Source organism: Schistocerca serialis, chromosome 4 (assembly GCF_023864345.2).
Source record: "Schistocerca serialis cubense isolate TAMUIC-IGC-003099 chromosome 4, iqSchSeri2.2, whole genome shotgun sequence".
NCBI lineage: Eukaryota > Metazoa > Arthropoda > Insecta > Orthoptera > Acrididae > Schistocerca > Schistocerca serialis.
Window position 1 is genome coordinate 115,323,831 of NC_064641.1, and position 27,780 is coordinate 115,351,610.

General features: G+C 43.0%; 1 protein-coding gene across 1 annotated transcript in view; it reads left to right on the forward strand.

Annotated features, from left to right (window-relative positions):
* LOC126473149 (huntingtin) overlaps window positions 1-27,780 on the forward strand; it is a 516,516-nt gene that overhangs the window by 296,765 nt on the left and 191,971 nt on the right. Inside the window, exons 33-34 of the mRNA XM_050100007.1 lie at window positions 116-268; window positions 26,789-26,939. Coding sequence (XP_049955964.1) covers window positions 116-268; window positions 26,789-26,939 — 304 coding nt within the window. The remainder of the gene's footprint in view (window positions 1-115; window positions 269-26,788; window positions 26,940-27,780) is intronic.

The window sequence follows — 27,780 nt, forward strand, 5'->3', positions numbered from 1 at the left end:
ATGCTTTGATTCTGCTCACTGTTTCTGCAGTGCATCTCAATATAAGTGTTAATAAATTGTTTTTAATTTTGTATATCTGGAGCCAAAATTTCATAAAAATATTCTTTGTTAACAGGCATAGTGGTCTCATAAGTGTGTTAAACAAGTTGGCTTCTGAGTGCTACAATTTACAGTCATCTGAATTTGATTCTGGAACAGACATTGTCCCATCAAGTATTCGTAGCATTGTTGTTGACAAGAACTGGTTTCTGGCTCAAGTTAAAAACAGGTATGCCTCATATAGTTCATTAGTTAGATATTTTGTGTCCACATCAAAAAAATTTTGTGAGTTTGTCAGTTGCATAATGGCTGCACATATTTATAAAAAATATAATTGTATGTCTCTGTGTCACTTACAGGTTTGTGGCTAAATAGTTGTTTGTATTTAATAATCGATCTATGATACAGAAGGTACTGTTGAAAACAGTGTGGCAAATTGTCTGAAAAACATGGGAAATAGGGATTTCTCAGATAAGTTAAATTTTTGGGACAAGTCGAGGAAATCTCAAAGGATTCTGAAATACTCAGAGAATTGTGACAGAGCCTATTAAGAGTTGAACTGTTCATTGACGGAAATGTACTGAGTCATTTTGTGCCAAATCACTCTGAGATTCTGCTTTTGAAACAATTGGTTGTGGAGTCAGGTAAAGAAGAGTGAAAATGAGCATTGAAATGTTGCACTAATTATTTCCTTGATCGCAGCTAACTCCAGCGCACTCCCCGACTCTGGGGGGATCTCTGTTGTTTTCCATATGTTCCTGGGCTCAAGGTCCATTATAGGTAATGGAGTGTGATGAAATGTAACGTGTGCATGAGAATTTGTTACAAAACTGTGAATTGCCATTCACTCAGAAGTGAAGGTGGGTTTTTTTCTATTCCATAAAAAGTTTAAACGTGGATCCATATTTGAAAATTCATATATTGTAGATCAACTATGGTTATTCAGGCTTCAGTACTTTTTGTTTACCAAGTTCAGTCCAAACATTTTCACAGTTTCATGGTTCTAGTTAATAATGACCACAGTGTGAAGAATATCTGGTTTAAAACATGATATGTCATTGCTATCACAGTCAATCGATATTAAATTCCAGTGGCAGTGGTTCAAAGTGTGTTCCTGCAATTACTTCTCATGTACTTGAGGTTATCACATTATGACATGATATAGTGTGGAGTGGTTTTAGACAGTGGTAACTAAGTAATATACAGGGGAAGTAAGAATGCTGGTTGTACATTGAGTGCTGAAGTTTTTATATAATAGATTTCATGTCCTGCCCATTAATCTCAATTTTGTGAACATGTAAGATATTTTTTGCTGTCCTACTCTCCTTAATGATTTCTGTTCAAGATATCAGGTTAAACTGTGAACAATTTGTGTTGACTGTGTATCATATTTTGGTGGTGTCCTGTAATGTTGCTTGGTACTGCTTGGTTCACACTGTTATTACACTAACAAAAATTACTATGCAAGGTGCTACCCTTAATATCCAAGAACATCATTGTTAAAGTCAGAAAACTACACTTACATCCTAATGTCCACTGTCACCTCGGCATATATGCAATAATCCCAGCATTGTTCTCAGCATTCCTGGAAGAACACAAGAGGAAGGGTATTCAGAACCAGTTACGATTCCAGTTGGATGTTTTCAGTTGAGTCAAAACATTGCCTGTTCAAAGTGATTTTCGTCCTCTGTAACCGGTAGAAGTCTCACAGGGCTAGGTCTGGTGGGTAGCGAGGGTAGTGGACTGTGGCCAGGAATTTCTTCATAATGAGCAAGGTGTGTGCAGATGCATTGTCATGGTGCACCAAACAGTCTTTCTTTTTCCACAGCTCTGGCCGTTTGCACCAAATATTTTCCATCAGCCACCTCAAAACTTCACAGTGAAACTGCATGTTGACACTGTGACCAGGTGGAAGAAAATCCTTATGCACTATTCCCCAAATGTTGAAAAAAAGATCAGTATTAACTTCAAGTTGTTGCAAATTCATGTAGCTTTTTTAGGAAGAAGATGACATTTTCCATTGTGATGATTGCTGCTTCGTTTTAGGATCATAACTACAGACCCAAGATTTATCATCTGTTATGACTCTGGATAAGAATTTTAGAACTCTCAAACTCTTTGTTGCAGATTAGTGCATGTCTGAATCTTGAGGTTTTTTTGGTCAATGCTGAGAAGGTGTGGGACAGACTTTGCTGCAGTTCATCTCATGTTGAGTTCATCAGCTAGAAGTCATTGACATGTACCGTACAATAGCCGAAGTTTTTTACAAACTTCATGAATTTTCTGCATTCAGTCCTCATGAATCACATCATGCACTTTCAGAATCATTTCTGGTGGTGTGCTAATTGATGGTTGACCAGAATATTTGTCATCTTACACAGATTCATGACCTTCCTCAAAGCACTTGAACCATACAGGCATTCTTGCTTGACTCAGTGCACTCTCACTCCACTTCAAGGAACCATCCAGGCATTTATCGTGATCATTGTAGAAGAAACCATGAAAAGCCTACATCTGGGTATTAGGATGATGGATGTGAACACTGGTTCTACCGAATGCAGGGCCATTGCCTCAACCATTGTACCACCTCGCTCAGTGACAGGGATGGACTAACATTTACGTATGTTCTCTGCAAGCCACATTATGGTATGGGGTGAAGTGTGCTTCTGATACTACCACTGTTTCACACCTTTCCTGCTCTAGTTTTGAATGGTGTATGTGCAGAACAACTAACTGTAGCAAGCCTCCCTAGGAGCAGTAATTTTGTGAGTTTCTCATCTTGGTGCATTTGCTACAAGTATCTGGGACGACTACACTATCTGATCAAAAGTATCCAGACACCTGTTAGTGGACATTAATATGGGGTGTGTCCATCATTCACCTTTATGATGGCTTGAACACTGCTGAGCCCTTTCAGTGAGTAGTCTGAATGTCTGTGGAGGAATGGCAGCCCATTCTTCCTCAATAGCTGAAACATGAGAACGTAGTGCTGTGGGATGCCAAGGTCCGGAGTGAAGGTGACGTTCTAACACATCCCACAGTTTTTCCATCGTGTTCAGGTTGGAACTCTTGGAGGGCCGGTCTATATTAGGGATGATATTGCCCAAAACCATTGCCTCACATCTGCTGCTTTATGACAGCACTCTGATACAAACAATTATCGTCTCCGAACTGTTTCTCAACTGTACACAGCACACATAGTGTTTTCTTAAATGCAATAAGGGGACTACACCCTAACCATGAAAACACCACCATATCATAACACCACCTCCTCTGTACTTCACAGTTGACACTAAACATGACAGCAGGTAGTGTTCTCCAAACAGCTGCCCATCCCAAATCCTTACATCAGATTGCCACAGGGTGTAGCACAATTCATCACTCCAAATCACTTGTTTCCAGCCATCCAGTGGCCAGTGGTGTCACTCTTTACACCACCTCAAACATTACTTAGTACTGACTACAGAACTATATGGCTTATGAGGAACTGCTCAACCACTGTGCACCTTTGTTTTTAACTCCCTATGAACAGTCAGTAAGGTATCTGGACTGCTGGTAGCACTGTGGAACTAACAGGTGATTCATTTTGCTGTTCAATTTGATTTTTTTTATATACTACATATTACATATTCCTGACATATTGCCCGTGTAACAATGATCAATACAGTACTGAAATAGTTTACAATATCTGCTCAAAAAATTCCGGAACTTTGTCCACAAAATGTTTCTGTGTTTACCTTTTACTCACGGTGCATGGTATCCTTCAGAATACTCTATCTCGTCTGTTGTTGCAAATCTTTATCCTTACAACAAGTTTTTCAACTTTGGAAATAAAAAGAAAAGTCTGCAGGGGCCAGGTTTGGAGGGTAAGGGGCAGCACAGTGATTTCGTTTCTTGTGCAATAGCTATGCACCAACAGGGATGAATGTGCAGGTGCATTATCATGATGCAAGAGCCACAAATTGTCTCGCCACATTTCAGGCCTTTTCCATCTCACATTTTCTTGAAGGCACTGCAACACATTCCTGTGGCACAAAATCATCATGAACTAATCCTTTTCGGTCAAAGAAAACAATCAGCATGGCTTTGACATTTGACCTGATGTGATGAGCTTTTTTTGGTCGTGGAGAATCTTTCTTGGCCCATTGTGAGGATTAACCTTAGCCTCAACATCAAAACCATAGACTCGTGTCTCATCATCAGCTATGATTCTCTTAAGGAACATCTCATTCTCATTTGCATGATCCGAAAGCTCTTCACAGATTGCGATGTGAAGGTCTTTTTGGTCTTGACTCATGAGCAGTGGCACGAACTTCGGGGGCAACACAGTTCACTCCAAGATGCTGTGTCAGGATTTCGTGACATGATCCACCTGAAATGCTACATTCTTCTTCAATATTTCGGACAGTAAGTCTTTGATCGGCATGCACAATATTGTCGACGTTCCTGATACGAGCGTGGTTGGTAGACGTTGAAGGGCGTCCTGAATGAGGGTCATCTTTATCTTCCATTCTGCCATTTTTAAACTGTGTGAACTGTTCGTAACACCAAGTACGGCTTAAGCACTCATCACCGTAGGCTTCCTGCATTGTTTGGTGCCTCTCTGTAAATGTTTTCTTGAGTTTCATGAAAAATTTAATGCACATTTATTGCTCCTCTAACTCTGCCATCTCAAAATTTTCAGACTAACATTCTACTCGATAGTGCACTGAACACTAACTAACAGACATACAACAATGAAACTTTCAGCAGTTACGCATTAAATGCAGGCGTATGGAGTAATACATTCGTTTCAGAATTATTTGAATAGACTTCGTGTGTTTGTGTCTACAGTTGTAATTTATTTATTTTGGCTTCTGGTTTCAGCGCACAGTAGCATCCTCGGGCCACTTGACACACATTCACCACACTTGCTCCTTAAGCAGGTGTGTCAAATACAGTTCTTTTGTAGCCATACTCCATAATGCTTGACATTTGTGTCCACCAGTATGTGAGGTCTGTTTGGACCTGGTTTAACTGTGCTTGTAGCTTCACATTTCGACCTCACAATCACATCACCCCCAGTCGACCTGTGCAGTCTTGCTACTGAGGTGGCCTCCCACGGCTAGTCCACTTATGAAGCCACTGAGATCTCTTGACTTACACATTATGCTGTTGCTGCTTCTTTGCTGACAACTCAGTACTCTCTGCCTCCTTTTATACTAGCTAGTGGTCAGTTCCTCATTAAAGGGGGGGGGGGGAGATGAAAGAGTGTCCTGACACTTTGGACCAGATAGTTTATGTAGCCCAATTCTTCTGTCTCAAAATTTTAACAGTAAGCTTTTCTTTGATGTACAACACCTATCTTGTAACATGTATCACTGGAGGTTTTTGCTTATTATTGGATCTTCTGTATCTCCTCTATTAATTCTACATGGTAAAGGTCCAAGATGGATGAGCGGTACTGAAGAATCTTCCTTATAAGTGTTTTGTTGGCCACTTATTTTGAGGATGAATACATTTTCTTTGGATTCTTCCACTGAATCTCAGCCTAGCATTTGATTTTCTTACAACTTATTGTTTTGTGTTCATTCCATTTTAGGTCTAAGCACTTTCTGCCAAACTCTTAAATGTTAATTGCAGAGTAATCATATTGAAGTGTATGTAAGTCATTCTAGTGAGTTAATCCTAGGTATTTTGTGGTTGTTACAGTTCTTAGTGATGTACTACAGATAGTGTAATCAGATAGTGATGGACCTCTCTGAGTGTTTATGTACAGTACATTACATTTTTTTTGCATTCAGGAACTACCAGTCTCTGCACCAAGTGTTGGCCCACTGCCGGCCTTTTTACATTACAGTACAGTTTTCTGGCATTACAACTTTCCTCTATGCACGAACAACAACGCTAGCCACTAGATCATTTATAAATACTGTAAACAGTAATGACAATAAGGGTACTACCAAACTGTCGTTTACATCTGCCGATTATATACTTTGTCCTTCAGACACAGTAATAAATAATAAATAAAGACCATTAAACATGCCATGTCGAATTCTTTTTCCCTGAAAGTCCTGAATCCAGTGGCAGATCTGATCTATATTAGGGATGGGCTATATGAATTGTCTGCTGAAATTCAAAGAACATGGCATCAGTCTGATCTCTGTTGCCTTTGGCACTTGTGATCTCACGGGGGAATCTTTGGTAAGGAGGGGATTAGCATCTTGACTGTAGGAAGAAAGGCGGCAGACAAGTGGCCAGAGATGCTGGGTGGCCAAGGCAGGAACTCTTTCCACGGGAATCCAGTAGCCAGCCTCAGTGCGGGGACCCTTAAGGAACAGTAGTGTTGCATTTATGAAGCTTTGGAAAAAGATAAAAGTTTGGTTCCTCAGTGGGAAAAGGGAGGTATTAAGATGACAAGAATTTGGGATGGATGGTTTTGTATCTGTGTAAGCACAAAAATGCCCTGAAACTGTATTGTTGGGGTGAATGTCACTACTCTAGTTGATGGTTGTTTCTGGACCTGGAAGCCAGGGAGGTGGACCCTAGAAGAGGAAAAACTCGACAGCCTGTTCACTTTACTGCTTAGAGAATGGCATGGAGAAAAGCACAAAATGCAACAAGCACAAATGATCAAAAACAGTTATCACGTAGAACTGATAAATGAGAAATCCAGACTTGTGTTAGTCAACCTCAGCATAAGAACTGACTGGTGCAGCCTATCGCCACTGGCAGGTAGACACCTGGATCAGCAGTTCTGCTCGTACAATGCTCCACACACGTGCATTCGTGATAGCTTTCCGCACTACTCTGCTGTGAGGCCCAATATAGCTCATCTGCATCCACACGAATGTCTGCTGGTGGGGGTATGAAATCCCTCCCCCATGAAAAGACCACATAGGTGCTGCAAATGACCTAGTTTCTGCCGTGATCTCTGTCACAAAACCAGAAAGGGTGCGAGAGTCCCTGCCAGTAGGTCTCCCACTGAAGTAGGCCACTATGACTTGGCTGACTCCACCAGAATAGCAGAAGATTGTGCAGGCAGGGAGAATGGCAGGTCTGTTTGCACTGGCTGGGGCGAGGGCTCGTACAGGGTGAATGGAGAAAGGGGGTTGCAGTTTCCAGTTCTACGGGCTTAGCATCGGGGGTCGCAGGAGCAGTCTTCATTGGTGCCCCATTCTGCAGGTGAAACTAGGACACTGGATGGTGCACTGGATGTGACAGTGCACTTACACACTGTCACAGTTGGGGGCCTCCTACTGGGAAAACGCTGTGACTGACCCCTCCACCCGACTGGTGCAGAGACTGTGGCGTCGTTTATAGAATGGGTGGCGGACTCGACTGATTTGAATGACAAGTCAGCTGCTTCTGATTGACATCCACCACAGACAAATGCCAATTTCCGTGGTCCACCAAAACACCTGGCAGCCATCCCTGCTGCCAACCGAAACACCGGTCTCAAATGGCCACCGTGAGAGGAAAGTACAGTAGGCCTCAACACTCCAGGGCATGCAACATGGAATGTAATAAATGCGAGAAGCCCCTACTCCTGCACATGTGCAAACGTACTGCTGGACTGTATCTGCCGACTGTTGTCACCCGATACATAACTAGAAAGCTAAACAGTGTATTGTGACAAGATGAGACAGACACAGTCTTCTGTGTCTCAGTCTTTAATGTTTGTGGGAATCACTCTTCCCCTGAATTAGAAACTGGATGAAACAGGGCAGTAGTCAGTTGCTCGTTATTGTTGCGAATGCAAAGATCCTCAAACTCTCCGATACAAATTGCCGACAATTTTCAGATATGAGAGTCAAGGGCAAGCCCTCAATAGTAAAAACAACTGACAGTGTGCAAGTAGTTGCTGTCAGTGTCTTGGAAGACAGTTTAACTACAAATGGGAAACTGCACAATGCATCCACCATAACAACCACACGATTCCCAGAAAAGGACCTACAAGGTTGGTGTACACCTTGTCCAAAGGTTGCTCCGGGACTGCTTGAGCAGAAAAATGATGTGGCAGTGCAGCCTGGTTCTGTTCACAGGCCACACAAGTCCACACAAGATGTTCATTTTCACTCTTGATTGCCAGTTTCTAGAAATGTCCCCGTGGCAGAACTGTCATTCAGGACGTATCTCGTACCCCAGTGCAATGCTTGCTGGAGCTGGAATATACGAGGACGCAGCAATGGAAGGATGATGACTTGAGAGCTTCACTCATGCATGGCAAGGAAATGGACCCTTGGACATGGTTGAGCTGATCATGCAATAGGGAAAACGTACACCATACTGAATCCACTTCTAAAGGAGCACGCCCGGGCCATCCCATCTGGACTGCTTGGATGACTTTCCAGAAAAACAGGTCGGTGGCCTTTATCTCCTGTGCTATCAAAGAAAAATTCAGCAACATCTGCTGCAAGGTATCGACCGATGCGAGAAAGAGAGCCAACTGTTGTTCAAACTCTGGGTCGTGTCCCGGCAGCGACCACAATGGTGCATTTGCTATAGTGTGTTAGGCAGTGGACTGGCAATGAATGTCACAGCAATAATTATTGGGAAAGAGTGCCCATCTCTGCAATCAGTGGACAGTCCAGACCTATCTGGTAGCTTAGAACAAGGACTGAGAAATCAGTGGCTTGTGGTCAGTGATGAGTAGGACTTTTCTCCATTTTCCACCTGCAAATGGTTATTTTGCAGTGCTGAAACTGATTTCAATGTGCAAACGATGGGATGCTTGATGGCACCTTGGTTACAATGCGACAGGAATGTACCAGTGCTATAGTGGGAGGCATTTGTGGGCAAGGTTAATGGCTTACACGATGTAAAAGAAGTCCATACGGACAGAGCACAAACGCTGCTTGAGGGATAAAAAAGCCCTCTGAAAGCCCACAGACCACACATAATTGATGCCTTTTTGGTGAAGCCAGTTATGAGGGTGACAGCTATATGTGGGGGGATTAACTTAGCATTACAAGAAGTCTTTGCCAAAAAGGCAAAGAGTCCAGTCAGGTCCTTGGGTGCTGGCAGGTTGGCGATGGATGGCTTCGACATGCTCATCCATAGGTGAGGCTGTCTTTGCTAAGCACATGTCCCAAAACATGTGGCACTGGGGAAAAAACTACATTTTTCCAACTTGCAAATAATGCAGTTCTCCAGGATGTGTTGGAAAACCACCTGCAGAGGCCCAGATTCTGTTGGCTCTCTGTTATATGCATGGAACGTCTGATCATTTTCACTGTTTGGTGAGTGGCGTACTGCATCTGGAAATAACTCTCTGTAGTGTCAATAAAAATCCATCCATTGTTGCATTGTGGAGTATAGTTCAATTCTTTTATCTTGGCAGCTCGCACATGCCCGCCCAGACGTGGGAGATTGCTGCGTTGCCAGTTGCACACGACGCACACACCAAGAGAAGCAGCACCATAGTGTAGTATAGTTCACAGACTTACGTTTGGAGGGGGGGGGGGGGGTGCGCAGTTCATGAAGTAAAGCCACCATGGCCGCATTAACCCTTTAACCCTTTGGCTTTAAAGTAAAGCCAAACGTGCCCGCGGTATGAATAAAACTTTTATTACAGTCGCGAAAGATGAAATATTTCTCAATATTACATATGACATCTATCTAATACTTAAATGGGATATTGTTATACACCCCCCCGCCCCCCATGAACCATGGACCTTGCTGTTGGTGGGGAGGCTTGCGTGCCTCAGCGATACAGATAGCCGTACCGTAGGTGCAACCACAATGGAGGGGTTTCTGTTGAGAGGCTGGACAAATGTGTGGTTCCTGAAGAGGGGCAGCAGCCTTTTCAGTTGTTGCAGGGGCAACAGTCTGGATGATTGGCTGATCTGGCCTTGTAACACAACCAGAACGGCCTTGCTGTGCTGGTACTGCGAACGGCTGAAAGCAAGGGGAAACTACGGCCGTAATTTTTCCCGAGGGCATGCGGCTTTACTGTATGGTTAAATGATGATGGTGTCCTCTTGGGTAAAACATTCCAGAGGTAAAATAGTCCCCCATTCGGATCTCCGGGTGGGGACTACTCAAGAGGATGTCGTTATTAGGAGGCAAAAAAAAACAGGCGTTCTACGGATCGGAGCATGGAATATCAGATCCCTTAATTGGGCAGGTAGGTTAGAAAATTTAAAAAGGGAAATGGATAGGTTGAAGTTAGATATAGTGGGAATTAGTGAAGTTCGGTGGCAGGTGACTACAGGGCTATAAACACAAAATCAAATAGGGGTAATGCAGGAGTAGGTTTAATAATCAATAGGAAAATAAGAATGTGGGTAAGCTACTACAAACAGCATAGTGAACGCATTATTGTGGCCAAGGTAGATATGAAGCCCACGCCTACCACAGTAGTTACAAGTTTATAGGTCTTGGAGGAGCAGTTGAACAGAATGGATAGTGTCTTGAAAGGAGGATATAAGATGGGTAGATAACATAAATAATGAGGAAGTATTGATTAGGATTGGGGAGAAGAGAAGTTTGTGGCACAACTTGACTAGAAGAAGGGATCGGTTGGTAGGACATGTTCTGAGGCATCAAGGGATCACCAGTTTAGTATTGGAGGGCAGCGTGGAGGGTAAAAATCGTAGAGGGAGACAAAGAGATGAATACACTAAGCAGATTCAGAAGTATGTAGGTTGCAGTAGGTACCGGGAGATGACGAAGCTTACACGGGATAGAGTAGCATGGAGAGCTACATCAAACCAGTCTCAGGACTGAAGACCACAACAACAACAACATTGTTATACAGTAAATTTTATATGAAATTTAGGTATCTTGTCCGAATTTCATTCTCAACATTGTGGAAACTAAAATCGACCATATGAAAAGTATACGCTATGGACTTTTACCTCTACAAACTCTTCAGAATTTCGTGCAATGGTTTACTACATTTAATGCTGCACAGTAACTGCTTTGAACATCGAAACAAAATTAAATCATTTATGGGGGGTAGGTATCAGTCAAGAAGATGTGTAAAAATCAAATTTTTGGTCCAAATAGTTTTTGTTAAATCAATTTTTTGGTCCAAGTAGTTTTTGTTAAATCAAATGATAAGTGTATCAAAGCAGTCGGAACACCATGTGTCTGCACAGGCGAGCAGTGCAGTGATGACAAAATCGCGCACAGCGCGGAATGCGGGGAGCACGTCTCTGTACCAGCGAAAGGGTTAATGAAGAGACAAAGCACTAGAAATTTCAAAAAATTACATTCAAATGAATAAAATTCACGAAGTAAGACACTTCAATATTGTTTTTAAACAAAGATAATATTAAGCACTGCACAAGGTTTGAACTGATAACCTTTTGCTTAGCAGCCCAACACCCTAACCTTTACGCTAACGCAGCTCGTCAGTCAATAAAACTCCTTGAGGACTCTAAAATATCACGCAAAATACTGATCAACACTGTTGGTATGACTATGAATTACTCACGCTTTGTCAAAGTACAATAGGAAATAAACAATTACCGCTGTTCTTTATTGCGAAAAAGCGGTTCGTGAGATTGATACAAACACCTTTGCTTGCTCTCACATGAATTAGGAGGCTTATTGCTTGTTTGATTTAATTAATTAATAGAATATAAAGCAATTGGTATAAGGAATGCTTTTTCCAAACTTTCCATAAAAGAAAGTCTGCTATCAAGACATTGCTTTTGTTCTATTACTTTATTTATGACTGAACGTTTCTAAAACGGAAGACACTTGCCCGTGCTCTGCACTGCAGTCAAGCTCTGGCAACATTGTTCTCTGTTCATTGGCTGACTGTGTTTAGTGACGTCAGATGCGCAGAACGAACCTTAACTCGGCTGCCGTCATAAATGACGTGCACTATAGCTCTCTGTGAATGGCTGTAGTCACAGCTTAGGTGAACAGTACAATGTTGCATTTAGTTGTGGTACTGCCTACTTTGATGTACAACAGCCCTGCAAAATCAATGCTGTTGACTTTTAAATGGTCTGTGTGGTGTTACCCTGTCAGCTGGCAGCGGAGCTTCTATTTCTTGAACAGTCACACCAGTGGAGGAAGCGATAAATAAGCTTCTTTACAGCACGATGGGTGTGTAGCACCCAGGAGAAAGAACGAAGCTAACCTCAAGACAATGCAAATAGTATGTACGACTAGAAGCCTCATGAAGTAGTGCTTTTTGACCAGGATAAGTGGATGTCATTCTTTAATAGCTAATTTGATATAATGCAGACAACAATCTGGATTCAAAAGGTTCTCATCCAAAAAAGAGTAGTCTCTGTGTTGTGACTCGCCAATCATTCAAAGCGCTGCCGCGCAATTACGCGCGTCTTCTACGTGCGGCGCTGTCTGCCAGCCATGCAGCAGCTGCGCCACCTAAGCGGCCAGCCGAGCAGCGGCCGCTAGACTGGGACTCAGTGCTCATTCGAATGCTAACGAGTATACATGTCTTACTTGTCAACTTACTCTGTGACTTATATGTGTTGTGTCGTTCCGATATATATGTGTTAAACTTGAAGTTCTAACAATAGGCGACGAGGATGGGATTTTTCCTTTTCACCGTTGACTCACAGGGTTCCATGGCTACTGTCGAGCAACTATTGCAAAATCTCCTTGAACAGCAAACGCTTCTAACAGCGGCGATTCGCGATTTTGTTGCGGCGTCAAATGCGGGGCGTTTCTCGTCGTTGGTTGTACCTCCTTTTCCTCCTTACGACGAGATGGCGGAATACTGGTCTGATTATGAAAAATGTCTTCGACAGCACTTCTTGGCATTTCATGTCACGGACGAACAACCATGTATGTCTCTTTCCTTTCCTGGATTTCACCTCAAATGTATCGGTTGTTGTCGCAATTGGCTCCTTTGAAAGATCCTGCGTCTTTGTCCTTTGCTGAAATGTGCTCACTTCTGTCTGTCTAGTTTCAATAGCAAACGCATGTGGTAGCCTCTCGTGTTGTCAAAAAGAACCACATCAATCCTATCGCGCTTGGGCTGCTGAACTTCACGGCGTCAGTCCAAAGTGTCAATTTGTTACTGACGTTCACAAAGAATCCTATGCCGATTCCATGGTACGGGATGCTATTATCCGGTCGGCGCCTGACAAAGAAGTTCGGCAATGTGCCCTTCAGTTGGTGAATCCGACTGTAGATGTAGTTCTTTCCATTGCGCAGTCTTTTGAAATTTCTCGCGCCGCTGGGTCACAAGTAGAAGCGTGGTGTGATGTCGGGGAAATACAACCTCTGTGCGCTGTTGACGATGCGTGCGGCGCGTCCCCGCCGGCCGATGTGGCCGCAGTGCGCTCCCACGCGCAGCCTCGGCCTAGCCGTAAACAACCCGCTAAAAAAACTGCAGCAAAACCCCCGGCAACTTCCTTCATGTCCGCGGTGTTTTACGAAACATTCACGCGAGGATTGTCCCCAACTTTGGGCTGTGTGTCGCAATTGCAAATAGAAAGGTCATGTGTCTTCCATTTGCAAATCCGACCGCATACATGATGTTCATGAACATGACACTGATTCTGATTCTGTGTTGTCTGTCAATTGCACTTCTTCCCTTTCAGTGAAGTTATTGCTCACTGTCCAAATCCTTGGTCAAGATGTTCGCATGCAAGCTGATACCGGTTCTGCTGCCACTATAATTAATTCTCAGACGTATCTTCAGTTGGGTTCTCCACTCCTTTCGCCTGTCACTCGGCAATTACGGACGTACAATAAACCGAAGATTTCTCTCTTGGGACAGTTTAATTCTGAGGTATCTTACAAATTCATCGTTCGCACTGTTCCCATATTTGTGGTCGACCAGAGCAACGCAGAAAATCTTTTTTGTTTCGATGCCTTTCGCGTTTTTGGGTTCTCCATAGATGACTCTGTCAATATTGTCTCTGATGCTGTTCCTTATGCTCAATTGGATTCCTTGTCGACGACATTTTCATCCATTTTTTCTCCTGGGTTAGGCCGTGCAAACGACTTTGAAGCTCATATCACACTCAAACCCACTGCTCGGCCTAAGTTTTTTCGGGCTCGGCCCATTCCTGTGGCCCTTCGTGATCGGGTAAAACGGGAGTTGGATCGTCTCACTACTTCAGGGGTCTTGCTTCCTGTCACTTCCAGTGAGTGGTCCTCTCCTGTCGTTGTCGTTGCTAAGCCAAATGGTGATATTCGTCTCTGTGGCGATTTCAAAGCCACTGTAAATGCTCAATGCCTCATCGACGCTTACCCTATGCCCCGTCCTGAAGAACTGTTCACCAAACTTGCTGGAGGCCAGTATTTTTCTAAAATTGACCTGTCAGAAGCTTATCATCAACTTCCTCTCGACGCTGCTTCCCGGCAGTTTCTGCTCCTTAACACGCCTTTCGGCCTCTATCAATACCAACGCTTGCCATTCGGGGTTGCTAGCGCCCCTGCTCTCTTTCAGCGATTCTTGGAACAATTATTGCTCCCTGTCCCTGGGTGTATCAATTACATGGACGACATTGTTGTCACTGGCTCCACCACTGAAGAACATCTTCAAAATCTCCGCACACTTTTTCATGTCTTACAGACTGCTGGTCTTAAGTGTAATCTTCAGAAATCACAATTTTTTTCAGGCATCTATCACGTACTTGGGATTTCAACTCTCTCGGGATGGTATTCGTCCTCTTCAACAAACTGTCGCTGCGATCGATGCCCTTCCTCGCCCTACATCTGTTAAGAAACTGCAGGCCTTCTTGGGGAAAATAGCATACTATCACAAGTTTTTACTGTCTGCGGCTTCGGTGGCTTAGCCGTTGCATCGCCTGTTGCATAAAAACGTGCCTTTTCACTGGTCCGCGTCATGTGAAGTGGCTTTCCAGAAATTGAAGACTATGCTGAAACAGGCCCCGTGCTTGGCTACTTATCGACCTGGCCAACATCTTGTTCTTGCCACAGACGCCTCTCAATATGGGGTCAGTGCAGTCCTTGCGCACCGTTTTTCTGATGGTTCGGAACAATCCATTGCTTATGCCTCCAAAACACTCACGGATGCCCAACAAAAGTATTCTCAAATTGAGAAAGAAGCTTTGGCCATTATTTGTGCTCTTCATAAGTTTGGTGTTTTTCTCTATGGCTCAAAATTTCATCTTGTTACAGATCACAAACCACTTGTTTCCTTGTTTCATCCATCAACGTCACTTCCCAACAAGGCTGCACACCGCCTCCAGGGTTGGGCTCTTTACTTGTCTCGTTTCAATTATGAGATTCATTTCCGGCCAACGGCTCAACGTGCCAATGCTGATGCTCTGTATCGCCTTCCCATGGGTCCTGATCAGGCATTCGATAGGGACGAACGTCTGTGTTTCCACCTGGATGTTGCCGAGCAGCGGGTTGTGGACGGGTTCCCCATCACTGGGGACAGGCTGGCAGCTGCTACGGGTTCTGACCCTACCCTCTCCCGGGTTTTACGCTGTATTCAGAAGGGTTGGCCAGATCGCCCATCCGCTAAGACTTCTGATCCGTTGCGGAACTACTACACTTTGTGCTACCGCCTCACGGCTAGGGATGGTGTTATCCTCCTCTCCACTGACAATGCTTCGCCGCGTGTTGTGGTACCTGCGTATTTGCGTGCTTCGGTCTTGCGTCTCCTTCACCAAGAGCACTGGGGTGTGTCTCACACAAAATCTCTGGCACGCCGTCATGTGTATTGGCCTGGCATCGACTCTGAAATAGCACACATGGTCGCTGACTGCGGCCCTTGTGCGTCACAGGCCACTGCCCCGAAGTCATCTTTGTCACCGTGGCCTTCACCTGAGCAGACCTGGGAGCGCATTCATGCTGACTTTGCGGGACCCTTTTTAGGTACTTATTGGCTCCACGTAATTCACGCCTACTCTAACTTTCCTTTCATTGTCCGTTGCACGTCACCTACCACCGCGGCAACCACCAGTGCTCTCTCCCGCGTTTTTTCTTTGGAAGGCCTCCCCTCTACTCTTGTTACTGATAATGCTCCGCAATTTGCCTCTTCTGAATTTGCGGATTTTTGTGCTCGTCACGGCGTTACGCATATCACGGGCCCGCCATTCCATCCACAACCCAACGGTGAGGCTGAACGACTGGTCCGCACATTTAAGCCTCAGATGCGGTAACTTCTGACTTCTTCTGCTGCTGATGACGCGCTTCTCCAGTTTCTGGTGTCTTACCGTTTCACCCCCATGGGGGACCACAGCCCGGCTGAGCTCTTACATGGCCGACAGCCCTGCACGCTACTTCATCTTCTGCGGCCTTCCACCTCCCGGCCGCGGGTGCCTTCACTTGGCTGATTCACCGCCGACGACCTCGTCTGGGTATGGGGATATGGGAGGCGGCCAAAATGGAGCCCGGGCCGCATCTTAAGACACCGTGGCAGACGCCTGTATGAAATCCAGACGGACACGGGTGTTGCAGTTCGTCATTCGGACCAGCTTCGGCCTCGTGTGCCAGCAACGCCTGTTCCGAATGCCGCCACACCACATTTGGCTCTACTTGACTCTCGGGATCTTGGCATCTCTCAATACTCACAACGCAGCCCTCTCACCGTCATCGCGATGCCAGCACCAGAACGGACGCCACCAGGAGATGTGCCCATGCAGGAACCGGAGGACCATCCTCTGTCAGAGCAAATCTACTCGCCTCCTCCTCCAACGGACACCGACACATCGCCCATGTCTCCTGTCATATCAACTGGACTTGCCGCAATGGGCCGATTGGTGCATGGGGCCCCAGCTGATTCGACCCCTACGTGTCCTGTCATCTCGACCCATTATCATCGGGGACACTTCCGTCCATACGGGAAGCCTCCTCCTCGAGACTTTACGGCTAGTCAAACAACGCCTATGGACGTTCGCCATCTCCAGGACACCTCCATCAAGACCAGTGCAACAATTTCAAATGGGGGAAAAGTGTTGTGACTCGCTGATCATTCAAAGTGCCGCCACGCAATTACTCGCGTCTTCTACGTGCGGCGCTGTCTGCCAGCCATGCAGCAGCTGCGCCACCTAAGCGGCCAGCCGAGCAGCGGCCGCTAGACTGGGACTCAGTGCTCATTCGAATGCTAACGAGTACACATGTCTTACTTGTCAACTTACTCTGTGACTTATATGTGTTGTGTCGTTCCGAAATATGTGTGTTAAACTTGAAGTTCTAGCACTCTGTATTTTCTGTCCTTTGGGTACGGTAGTGGCAAGTTTCTCTTGAGTGCCTTGATTTCATTAAGAAAACGTTGCTCTTGTACAGTCTTGGGCCAGTGATGTCAAGTTGCTTCCATTTCTTTTGGCGTGAATTCACTGTGCAAATTTGTCCTGTCAATAAATTTCCTTTTCAGTTGGAGAATGTGGGCAGTGACTCACAGCAGATTCCTGTAGGAACTAAATCTTTCGCTCTATCTGTCAAAGAAACAATGAAAATATTCAGTTATTGATACCCCCACAACGACCCCATTAAGTTTTATTTACATTCCCTCCGCAAACATACCCTCACAACACCCCCACAACGACCCCATTAAGTTTTATTTACATTCCCTCCGTAAACATTGCATTTCGAAATTTGAATCCAACAATTACGTTTGTTATTGTCACTGTTGCATTTCGAAATCTTTTCTGTCGTCTTATTTTCCTCTTTCTGTTTTTGCCAGTAGTTTCACTTTGTATTCACCTTCTCCTTTTCACCGTAATCTGCTATACTATTTTATCCCGCCTATATATATACTCAATAATACGTAACCCACTTCCAAACCATAACCAAAAATTTTTTTGCCGCTTTCAGCACTACCGCCGCTATAATATCCACCGTTTCTAGTTCACAAACAGCTCCTTTCACCTTTTAAACAACCATTTTGGCCAGTTCTAATAACTTTCGCTTTATTTCCATTTCCGTTTTTCCCACATCACTTAAATTTTTAGCCGCTTCCCACAGGTTTTAACGTCATTATTTCTTCGTCAGACAATTGTTAGCCTCATTTTCATAATCTGCCACCACAATACCACTCCTTTTAATATACTACACGCAGTTTTTTCGAAATTTTCCCGAATTTCTCCGTCCTTTAACGTGCTTTGGCGGCAACACAACCACCTAACCTTTATGCACATCGTTGTCTACCAACCCAAGTCCAACATAGCCCAGCTGTAACCAACACCTTTTCGCCTTTTTTCATTCCAGATCTCCAGTTACTTTCCGGTTCACCTTTATCTCTCCCCATATATTTTTATTTTCATTTTCATTTCACCTCATGTTACACTTTCCACCTTCTAATACCATGTCACCCTCACAACACCCCCACAACGACCCCATTAAGTTTTATTTACATTCCCTCCGCAAACATGCCACCCTAAGGTAAGTCTTTCCGCTCCCGGGATTGGAATGACTCCTTACCCTCTCCCTTAAAACCCACTTCCTTTCGTCTTCCCCTCTCCTTCCCTCTTTCCTGATGAGGCAACAGTTTGTTGCGAAAGCTTGAATTTTATGTGTATGTTTGTGTTTGTTTGTGTGTCTATCGACCTGCCAGCGCTTTCGTTCGGTGAGTCACCTCATCTTTGATTTTATATATAATATTATAAATGGACAGATAAAAAAAATCTACTTACCAAGTGGTGGCAGAATAACACACCAACAAAAAGATTTAACTTTTACAAGCTTTCGGAGCCAGTGGTGGAAGAGATGAGGGGTAGGAAGAGGGGTGAAGGGAAAGGATTGGAAAGGTTTTGGGAAAAAGGTACAGCTTAGAAAGCTCACCCAGAATCCCAGGTCAGGGGAGACTTACCAGGTAGGATGAGAAGGAAAGACTGAATCAGCTCCTCATGGGTGCTACACATGAGTTGCACATGAGAGACTATTTACAGTGCACTTGAAATCCAAGACTGTAACATACTCTCGCCTGCAGTATAACAGAATACATGGGTGCAAATGCTTCCCTCTTCAGTGTTTTTGATCTGTTGTTGTGGTCTTCAGTCCTGAGACTGGTTTGATGCAGCTCTCCATGTTACTCTATCCTGTGCAAGCTTCTTCATCTCCCAGTACCTACCGCAACATACATCACTCTGAATCTGCGTAGTGTATTCGCCTCTTGGTCTCCCTCGGTGATTTTTACCCTCCACGCTGCCCTCCAATACTAAATTGGTGATCCGTTGATGCCTCAGAACATGTCCTACCAACCGATCCCTTCTTCTAGTCAAGTTGTGCCACAAACTTCTCTTCTCCCCAATCATATTCAATACTTCCTCATTATTTATGTTATCTACCCATCTAATCTTCAGCATCCTTCTGTAGCACCACATTTCGAAAGCTTCTATTGTCTTCTTGTCTAAACTATTTATCGTCCACGTTTCACTTCGATACATGGCTACACTCCATACAAATACTTTCAGAAACGACTTCCTGACCCTTAAATCTATACTCAATGTTAACAAATTTCTCTTCTTCAGAAAGGCTTTCCTTGCCATTGCCAGTCTACATTTTATATCCTCTCTGCTTCGACCATCATCAGATATTTTGCTCCCCAAATAGCAAAACTCCTCTACTAATTTAAGTACCTCATTTCCTAATCTAATTCCCTCAGCATCACCCGACTTAATTTGACTACATTCCATTATCCTTGTTTTGCTTTTGTTGATGTTCATCTTATGTCCACCATTCAAGACACTATCCATTCTGTTCAACTGCTCTTCCAGGTCCTTTGCTGTCACTGACAGAATTACAATGTCAAGTTTTTATTTGTTCTCCATGGATTTTAATACCTACTCCGAATTTTTCTTTTGTTTACTTTTCTGCTTGCTCAGTATACAGATTGAATAACATTGGGGAGAGGCTACAACCCTGTCTCACTCCCTTCCCAACCACTGCTTCCCTTTCATGTCCCTCGACTCTTATAACTGCCATCTGCTTTCTGTACAAATTGTAAATAGCGTTTCGCTCCCTGTATTTTACCCCTGCCACCTTCAGAATTTGAAAGAGATTATTCCAGTCAACATTGCAAAAGCTTTCTCTAAGTCTACAAATGCTAGAAACGTAGGTTTGCCTTTCCTTAATCTTTCTTCTAAGATAAGTCGTAAGGTCAGTTTTGCCTCATGTGTTCCGCTATTTCTGCGGAATCCAAACTGATCTTCTCCGAGGTCGGCTTCTACTAGTTTTTCCATTCGTCTGTAAAGAATTTGTGTTAGTACTTTGCAGTTGTGACTTATTTAACTGATAGTTCAGTAATTTTCACATCTGTCAACACTTGCTTTCTTCAGGATTTTCACATCTGTCAACACCTGCTTTCTTCAGGATTGGAATTATTATATTCTTCTTGAAGTCTGAGGGTATTTTACCTGTCTCATTCATCTTGCTCACCAGATGGTAGAGTTTTGTCAGGACTGGCTCTCCCAAGGCTGTCAGTAGTTCTAATGGAATGTTGTCTCCCGGGGCCTTGTTTCGACACAGGTCTTTCAGTGCTCTGTCAAACTCTTCATGCAGTATCATATCTCCCATTTCATTTTCATCTACATCCTCTTCCATTTCCATAATATTGTCCTCAAGTACATCGCCCTTGTATAGACTGTCTATATACTCCTTCCACATTTCTGCTTTCCCTTCTTTGCTTAGAACTGGGTTTCCATCTGAGCTTTTGATATTCATACAAGTGGTTCTCTTTTCTCCAAAGGTCTCTTTAATTTTCTTGTAGGCAGTATCTATCTTACCCCTAGTGAGATAAGCCTCTACATCCTTACGTTTGTCCCCTAGCCATCCCTGCTTAGCCATTTTGCACTTCCTGTCGATCTTATTTTTGAGACTTTTTTATTCCTTTTTGCCTGCTTCATTTACTGCATTTTTATATTTTCTCCTTTCATCAATTAAATTCAATTTCTTCTGTTACCCAATGATTTCTACTAGCCCTTTTTCTTTTTACCTACTTGATCCTCTGCTGCCTTCACTATTTCATCTCTCAGAGCTACCCATTCTTCTTCTACTGTATTTCTTTCCCCTGTTTTTGTCAATCGTTCCCTAATGCTCTCCCTGAATCTCTCTACAACCTCTGGTTCTTTCAGTTTATCCAGGTCCCATCTCCTCAGTTTCCCACCTTTTTGCAGTTTCTTCAGTTTCAATCTACAGTTCATAACCAATAGATTGTGGTCAGAGTCCACATCTGCCCCTGGAAATGTCTTACAATTTAAAACCTGCTTCCTAAAGCTCTATCTTACTGTTATATAATCTATCTGATACCTTTTAGTATCTCTAGGCTTCTCCCATGTATACAACCTTCTTTTATGATTCTTGAACCAAGTGTTAGCTATGCAAATGCTTCCCTCTTCAGTTTTTTTTTATCTATCTTGGTATATAAATGTACAATAGGCTTGGTTTGGCTGAAATGAAAGTATAATATTGAGTTGCAAGATCCAAGGCTGAAGTTCATCCCATCCAGTCAAGTATCTTGAATAAAGTTTTCTCCATTATGGATACTGGGGTTACCAAGCCCAGGACTTATAAAAACTAGTCTTTCTTCTAAAAAGCTGTTTTTGGTGGGCACTGTCTGTCATATTTTATCAATGATATCATGCTGATCCTCACAGAATGTATCATGTGCTGTATTCCACCTGTAGTGGCAACTTCTGACACTGATTGTACCAACAGTAGCAAATGTAGCGGGAAGAGATAGAAGGCACCATATTAAGACTACTCCGAGTGTTCCAAGTGATTTATTGTTTCCAACTACAGTGCCACGTTACCCTCGGTCTGCGTCACCAGGTCTCGCAATGCTGAGAACACCACTTTAGCAACCCATTAAGAACTCTGCTAATGTGTCGGCCTTGTATGGCTGTGTTGATATGACGATGTCAGGGCTACGCCGGAAGCCTACTCAGCAGCCCTTGTCCTGCGCTACCTCAGTGCCGTCCAATGACAACTGCAAGGTGGCCCGCGCCGTGTGTCACCGCCGCCATGACTTGGGTCGCGGCGACAACAAGTGCCCGCGATCCAGCAGCAATCTGCGGCCCTCGCCCTGGATGTCTTTGGTGCGTGTTGGGAGCCAAGATGACTTCCTGCAGTAGTGAGCCGTGGAGTGGCCCGCTTCTGGCTGGCTACGGACCCCGCGTCATCCTCAGAGGGTCGAACCAGCGATCCGATGTGGACTGTAATGCTGGTGCCCCATCTGCTGCTGTGTGTAGCCGGTGGTGTGCCACGCCCCACTGTCCAGGAGAGCTGCCACACTTGAATGACCTGCGTTGGCCTCAGAGGGTCGAACCAGCCTCCCTCCGTGGACTGTAATGCTGGCGCCCCATCTGCTGGTGCGTGTAGCCGGAGGTGTGACATTCTCCAACGTCCAGGAGAGCTGTCACACTTGAATGCTTTGTTAGTGAACCGGCACCTATTTATATGCAGCTGTGCCCCTCTGTTTTGCTAAATACTCCGCTTCATGTCACGTACTCGTAACACTTAGGTTGGCCTGTGGGCCCCTTCTGCCAGTGACCTGCACCATGCAAACTGCTGCATGTACTTTTTCCGGTGGTTCTACACCCCTGTGGCCTTTATTGTACTTCACAAATGCTGGTGAGTGTAATTCACTGTAAACAGGCCCGCACCTGGCTGTAACCTGCGCGCTCAGAAATATTGCACCAAAACCGCCTTTTCCTATCCCAAACGGTAGTGCCGCTACACACCAAACACATGTAGAGTTCTCATGGTCTCTTATCCTTCTGGTTTCCTTATTCCATCCAATTTCTGAGAGTCCATTGCCCATTTAGACGTATGCAACTGTATATGACTCGTGAGTGAGGTCAGTTCTTACTAAAAGTTTACCACTCCCTTTTTGTTCACAGTGTCTGCTGCAAAGTCGTTCATGTGAGTGCTAGAGCCTAATAATGGAGATGCAGTGGGAAACTGCAAGTGGTGCATGACTAGCAGTTTCCACAATATTGCTAAAGGGAACCATGAAGTAGTTCTTCTTCACATGCTGATTGCTTCATTTGAACCATCATGATAATTTCTGTACCGGAAAAATATTGTCAGATGTCTGTTTTCTGTCTGGAAAACAAACTGTATAGAGGCATGGATGATATCTGTTCTTTTTGTGCAAAGATTTGTCAAATTGCCATGCCACTTGGTGCTTCCATGTCTCTTTCTCATCTCTATTTGGTGAGGCAAGTAAAAAGTGTTGGCTGAATTTTGGAGCAGAGCCAATCCGACAAGCACATTTTGGATGTAATTCTACATCTGTGTATCATATGTGTCATAAAAGATGTCATTCTTCTACATACACCTTATCCTCAATAGAATAGGAAGCATGAAATTCCTCGAGAAGTAGAGCTAAGACTCTAGCATTAGCCTCTGCATCCTCCACCAGTGCCTGCAAAGCGTGAATGCACTTATTATATTCAATAAATATCAAGTTAAGACATTCTGGCAGTCAGGTGTTATAAGTGCGACATCTTCCAGGTAATCAAAATGCACTTAGATAATTCTGTTTCTATCCCTATAGAAGGCATAAGAAATTTCCTTGTTTTGTTTGTAAGCAGCTGCAGTTGTAGCAGTACCTTCTTGGGTTCCGTCTCCAGATACCCTCAATGAAATACATGTTTGTGGACTACTGGCAATTTTGAATTTGCACAATAGAGCATTCAAACTGTTCCTAGAAATGAAATGAGCTCAGTGCTTCATGTCACTAGAAAATGGCTCTAGCTTGATTGGTGGCAGTCAGACACTGTAACTGCATCACTTTGTAGAAAATGCAGAAGGTATCATGTCAGCCATGGCATCTGAAAGTCTTCCCTCAATATTGTATTTTGTCTTCAGGGATGCCCGCTTCACAGAGTGTGTATAGTCTTCACATGCTGAACTGTTGCCTTCATATTCCATATCATTGAGGAAGTCTTGGATAGCATCGTCCAAGGTTCAAGTAGCCGTAGTTTCGTGCAATCGACTGCTAATGTATTCTATTTCCTGTTTGGGTCTGAAATTGTCAAACAAATTTATTTTCTTAATGAAGCTTGTAGAATTAGAACATTGCATTCCTCGTGTATGTTTCAGCTTAGAGAGATGCTTGGTTGTTTCTATGTCTTTGCTCCTGTTCAGCTGTAATTGTACATTAACACTGTAATTGTCACTAACAGGTGGCAACACTTGACAGGTCATCATGTTAAACTTCTGTGCTAAAGTTGAGCTATGCACTTGTTACGTTATTTAGCAATTATTCCTTTACCCTCTATACAAATATTATTCCTATAGTTATTTGTGTGAAAAGCTGATATGTTACAAATATAAATGATTGAGTGTGTGTGCTGTATGTTATGCAGGAAGAAATTCTGCCTTTTAGTCATACTGAATCAATGTATAAGTCCTGTTAAATTATTGTTGTTGTCTCAGAGATTCCAAGAGGTCCCATCACTATTGGTTTTCCCTGGGTTTTGGCACTGGAAAATGGTTGGGAACAATTACAAAGTGATTTAGCATCAGTGAACATAGACTTTATTTCACAGAACATACCAAGCATGGAAGTTATATAACGCTGTTAGTTTCCAATGCAGAGTTACAGATAAAAATCAGAGATGCAATTTAGCTATCCCCAACATAGTCATTGCCTTTCATGGTCATTGTAGAAGAGTCGCTGGCAGTGGGAAGGTGGGAAGGATGTTCAGAAGTCATGAAATCCGTGTAGTTTCTAACATTTACAGTAGACTTGCTTTTATGTTAATGACAGATTTACAGCATGGATGGAAATAAAATCTATGAAACCTGAATGTATTAAGTAGTTTGACATGGGATGTGTTCATATCCTTCATATGTCTGCCCATCACATTTGTTATCTAACTGTCAAGTACAGGACCTTAACAAATGTGAGGAAATATGTTGCTGTCATAGTTTTTATCTGGTTTTTTATTTATTTGTTTACTCCATGACTTGCACACCATTCATACGTGCTTGGTGTTCGGATTAGTGGCTGTATTAATGCCTGTGTGCATACCTGCATTTGAGATTTCTACCTGAAGATGAGAAGCAACTCAAAATTGCAATCACAGTGAACAAAAAATTAAATAATTTTTACAGCTTAAAGGAGAAAACACAATGTTTATCAAATGTATTATTTTATTAATAAACCAGCAGTACAATTATTTTAACTGTAACATATATAAGGTCGTTTAGCTCAGAGAATGCTGTTGCAGTCTATTCAAGAAACATCGGCATGATACAAAACATCTGTTGGTGATGTATTCCTATCATAACTTCACCTGTAAACTACACAATCTGGATTGATGAACAAAGATTTCCTTTTTACTGTAGCACTAAGTTATACAAAGGACTAGAATGTTAAATTTACCACAGGTCTATGTTATTTGAGCTTTTTGTGAAAGAATATTGCATCAGAACATCTATTTAAATACCGTGTAGTCATAGTGGAACTAGAAACTTGAACTTTGGTGATTACAAAAGTGTTCAAGGTACTAATAGTCAATGTTCATGAATTAGAAGAGTCTTAATAAAATTCTCTAACAATGATGAAGTGAATTTCTGTCTGGACATTTTAACATTCATTTTATATCACAAAATAACACTGAAGGTGGAAGTCCCAACAAGACTAGTCCTTAATATTGTTATTGTTGTTGTTGTTGATGAATAGTACTTTCATGCAGAAATGACAACATACAACATTATTGAAAAAATACGTACCCAATTTCATTACTTTTTATTTCATAAAATATAAATTGATTATGAGAAATCTGTATACAGATGGAAATGTGATACTTTAAAGTTTACAAACAAAGGTTACAAATGTTCAGTATGTCTCTCTCCTGCTGCATGGCAAACATCAAAGTGGGTATCATCCCCCATGTTAAGAATCATGTCTTATTTTATTGAGTTCATGTCATCTGTGATATTGTCTTGCAGGAGGTTGAGCATAGTTTTTAGTAGAGATGGGATGCAAACTACCTGTTTTACAAAGCTTCACGAGAAAGTCATGTGGGAGATCAGGAGATATCGATGACCATCACTTGAGTGATTTCTTCTTTTCCCTGTGATTCCAGCTTCATTGAGGAAGGGATTGTTTCAGTGATGCTTAGGCGTTAAAGTACCAGTGAGCTGGATGTCCATTCTGTTGAAAAATGAAGTCTTGTGGATCTTCAGTAAGTTGAGGAAAAAGCCGTTGTTCCAACATGCCCATGTATGTTATTCTACTAACAGTACTCTCTCTCCAAAAAATAAAATAAAAAATAAAGAAAGAAAGACTGATAAACTTTGTTTTGCAGTAAGGCACAACACAGATTTTGATTTAATGAGTCCCTCTCATGTTGCGGTGTTACACAGGGTTTGCGAGAAACATTTAATCCTCACCCTTTCTCACAATGTCACCACAAAATTCAGTATGCTTTTTTGTGCCATTTTTAATGAGAGCTTGCACAGGTTGAGCAAACTGCATTTCAAAATTCAACATACAATTGGTTGAGGTATTCAGAGACACCCAGTTTGTCAAAAATTTCTTTAATCAATGGCTTATGCTTTTCTTAGTTGGTGGTTCAGTGCCAAATCAGAGACAAAAACCCTCTATACTGCAAATGACGATTCAATTCTTTTGAACTTGAGAACATGGAAAACCTTATGCTGCACAGTAAGCCATCTTAACTCACAACTGCCATCCTTTTTATGTGAGCACTGCAGTGGTGGTGTACGCAACCATTGGCTCTTTGGTGGTTGTAATCGAAACTTTAGTTTCTGTTCTTTCCACTTGTGTGTAGGTCATTGGTATGCAATTTCTGTTTCATGAAATGAAAATTAAATGATCCATCTGTTTGAATAACCCTTTATACGAAGCAGAGCACTTGAGATGCTGTGTTGATTTCAGATGCTCTCAGGGCTGTTTGTCTGGACGTGACTCAGCCCGCCTTCTTAGCAAGCTCCAGTATGAGGACGTACTGCTGGTGCTGAGCTGCAAAGAAGTCAGTCCAAAAATTTTGCAGCACTGCATACGGTTGGGTACACAGCTGACTCTCCAGGTAATTATAAGGTCCTTTTTGCAATAAATTACAAATTTATCAGTGCTGAAAAATGGCATTATGCTGTTGTGGAGTCACCACAATGCTCTTTATATTCAAATTGCCTGAATAATGCAGCATAGATTGCAATTTTATTTTTTGAATGAATGGTTTCAGTCAGTATAGGTTGTCTTCAGATCTAAAAGTTGGTCATAGATGGCCAGTACAGGTTGAAACTGGTCATCAGAAGTAAATACAACTGTAATCTAAACTTCATTATTCAGAAAACGTATCACACTATGTACCATAATTTGTATTTATCTAAGTAAATAGGTTGGACATTAGGATTATATATGGGGGGGGGGGGGGGGGGGGCTGAAGAGTACAACAGCGCTTTATGGGGCATGGTTCTATTGGAAGGGGTGCCAACCTCTGACCTGTGACTTGACTTAACTAGCCAGTTACCGGGGGCCAGCATTTTAATGTGGACTCTGAACTACAGTTGCTAATGATCGCCAGAGGTGAAAGAAATGAAAGTGACAGAAAAAAATCCTAGGATCAGATGGGGACTGAACTCCAGGCATTTGAATTTACAATTTGACTCTTTTTCCTTTCAACCACAGAACCTTGCTGGGATGGAGTAATGTATGGAATTATTTGGGAAAATTAAGTAATGAAGGCTTTTCTGACTATGCAAAACTTCAGCTCATCATGATAGTTCTGTAAGTAATGTGAATTTGCTGCTGCTGATATACTTCAAGCAGACTACAATAAATATAATTGTGTGTGTGGGGAGGGAGCAGGCAATGGGAGGGGGGGGGGGGGGGGGGCGGCATCACACATGCGCAGGCATACTGGAATT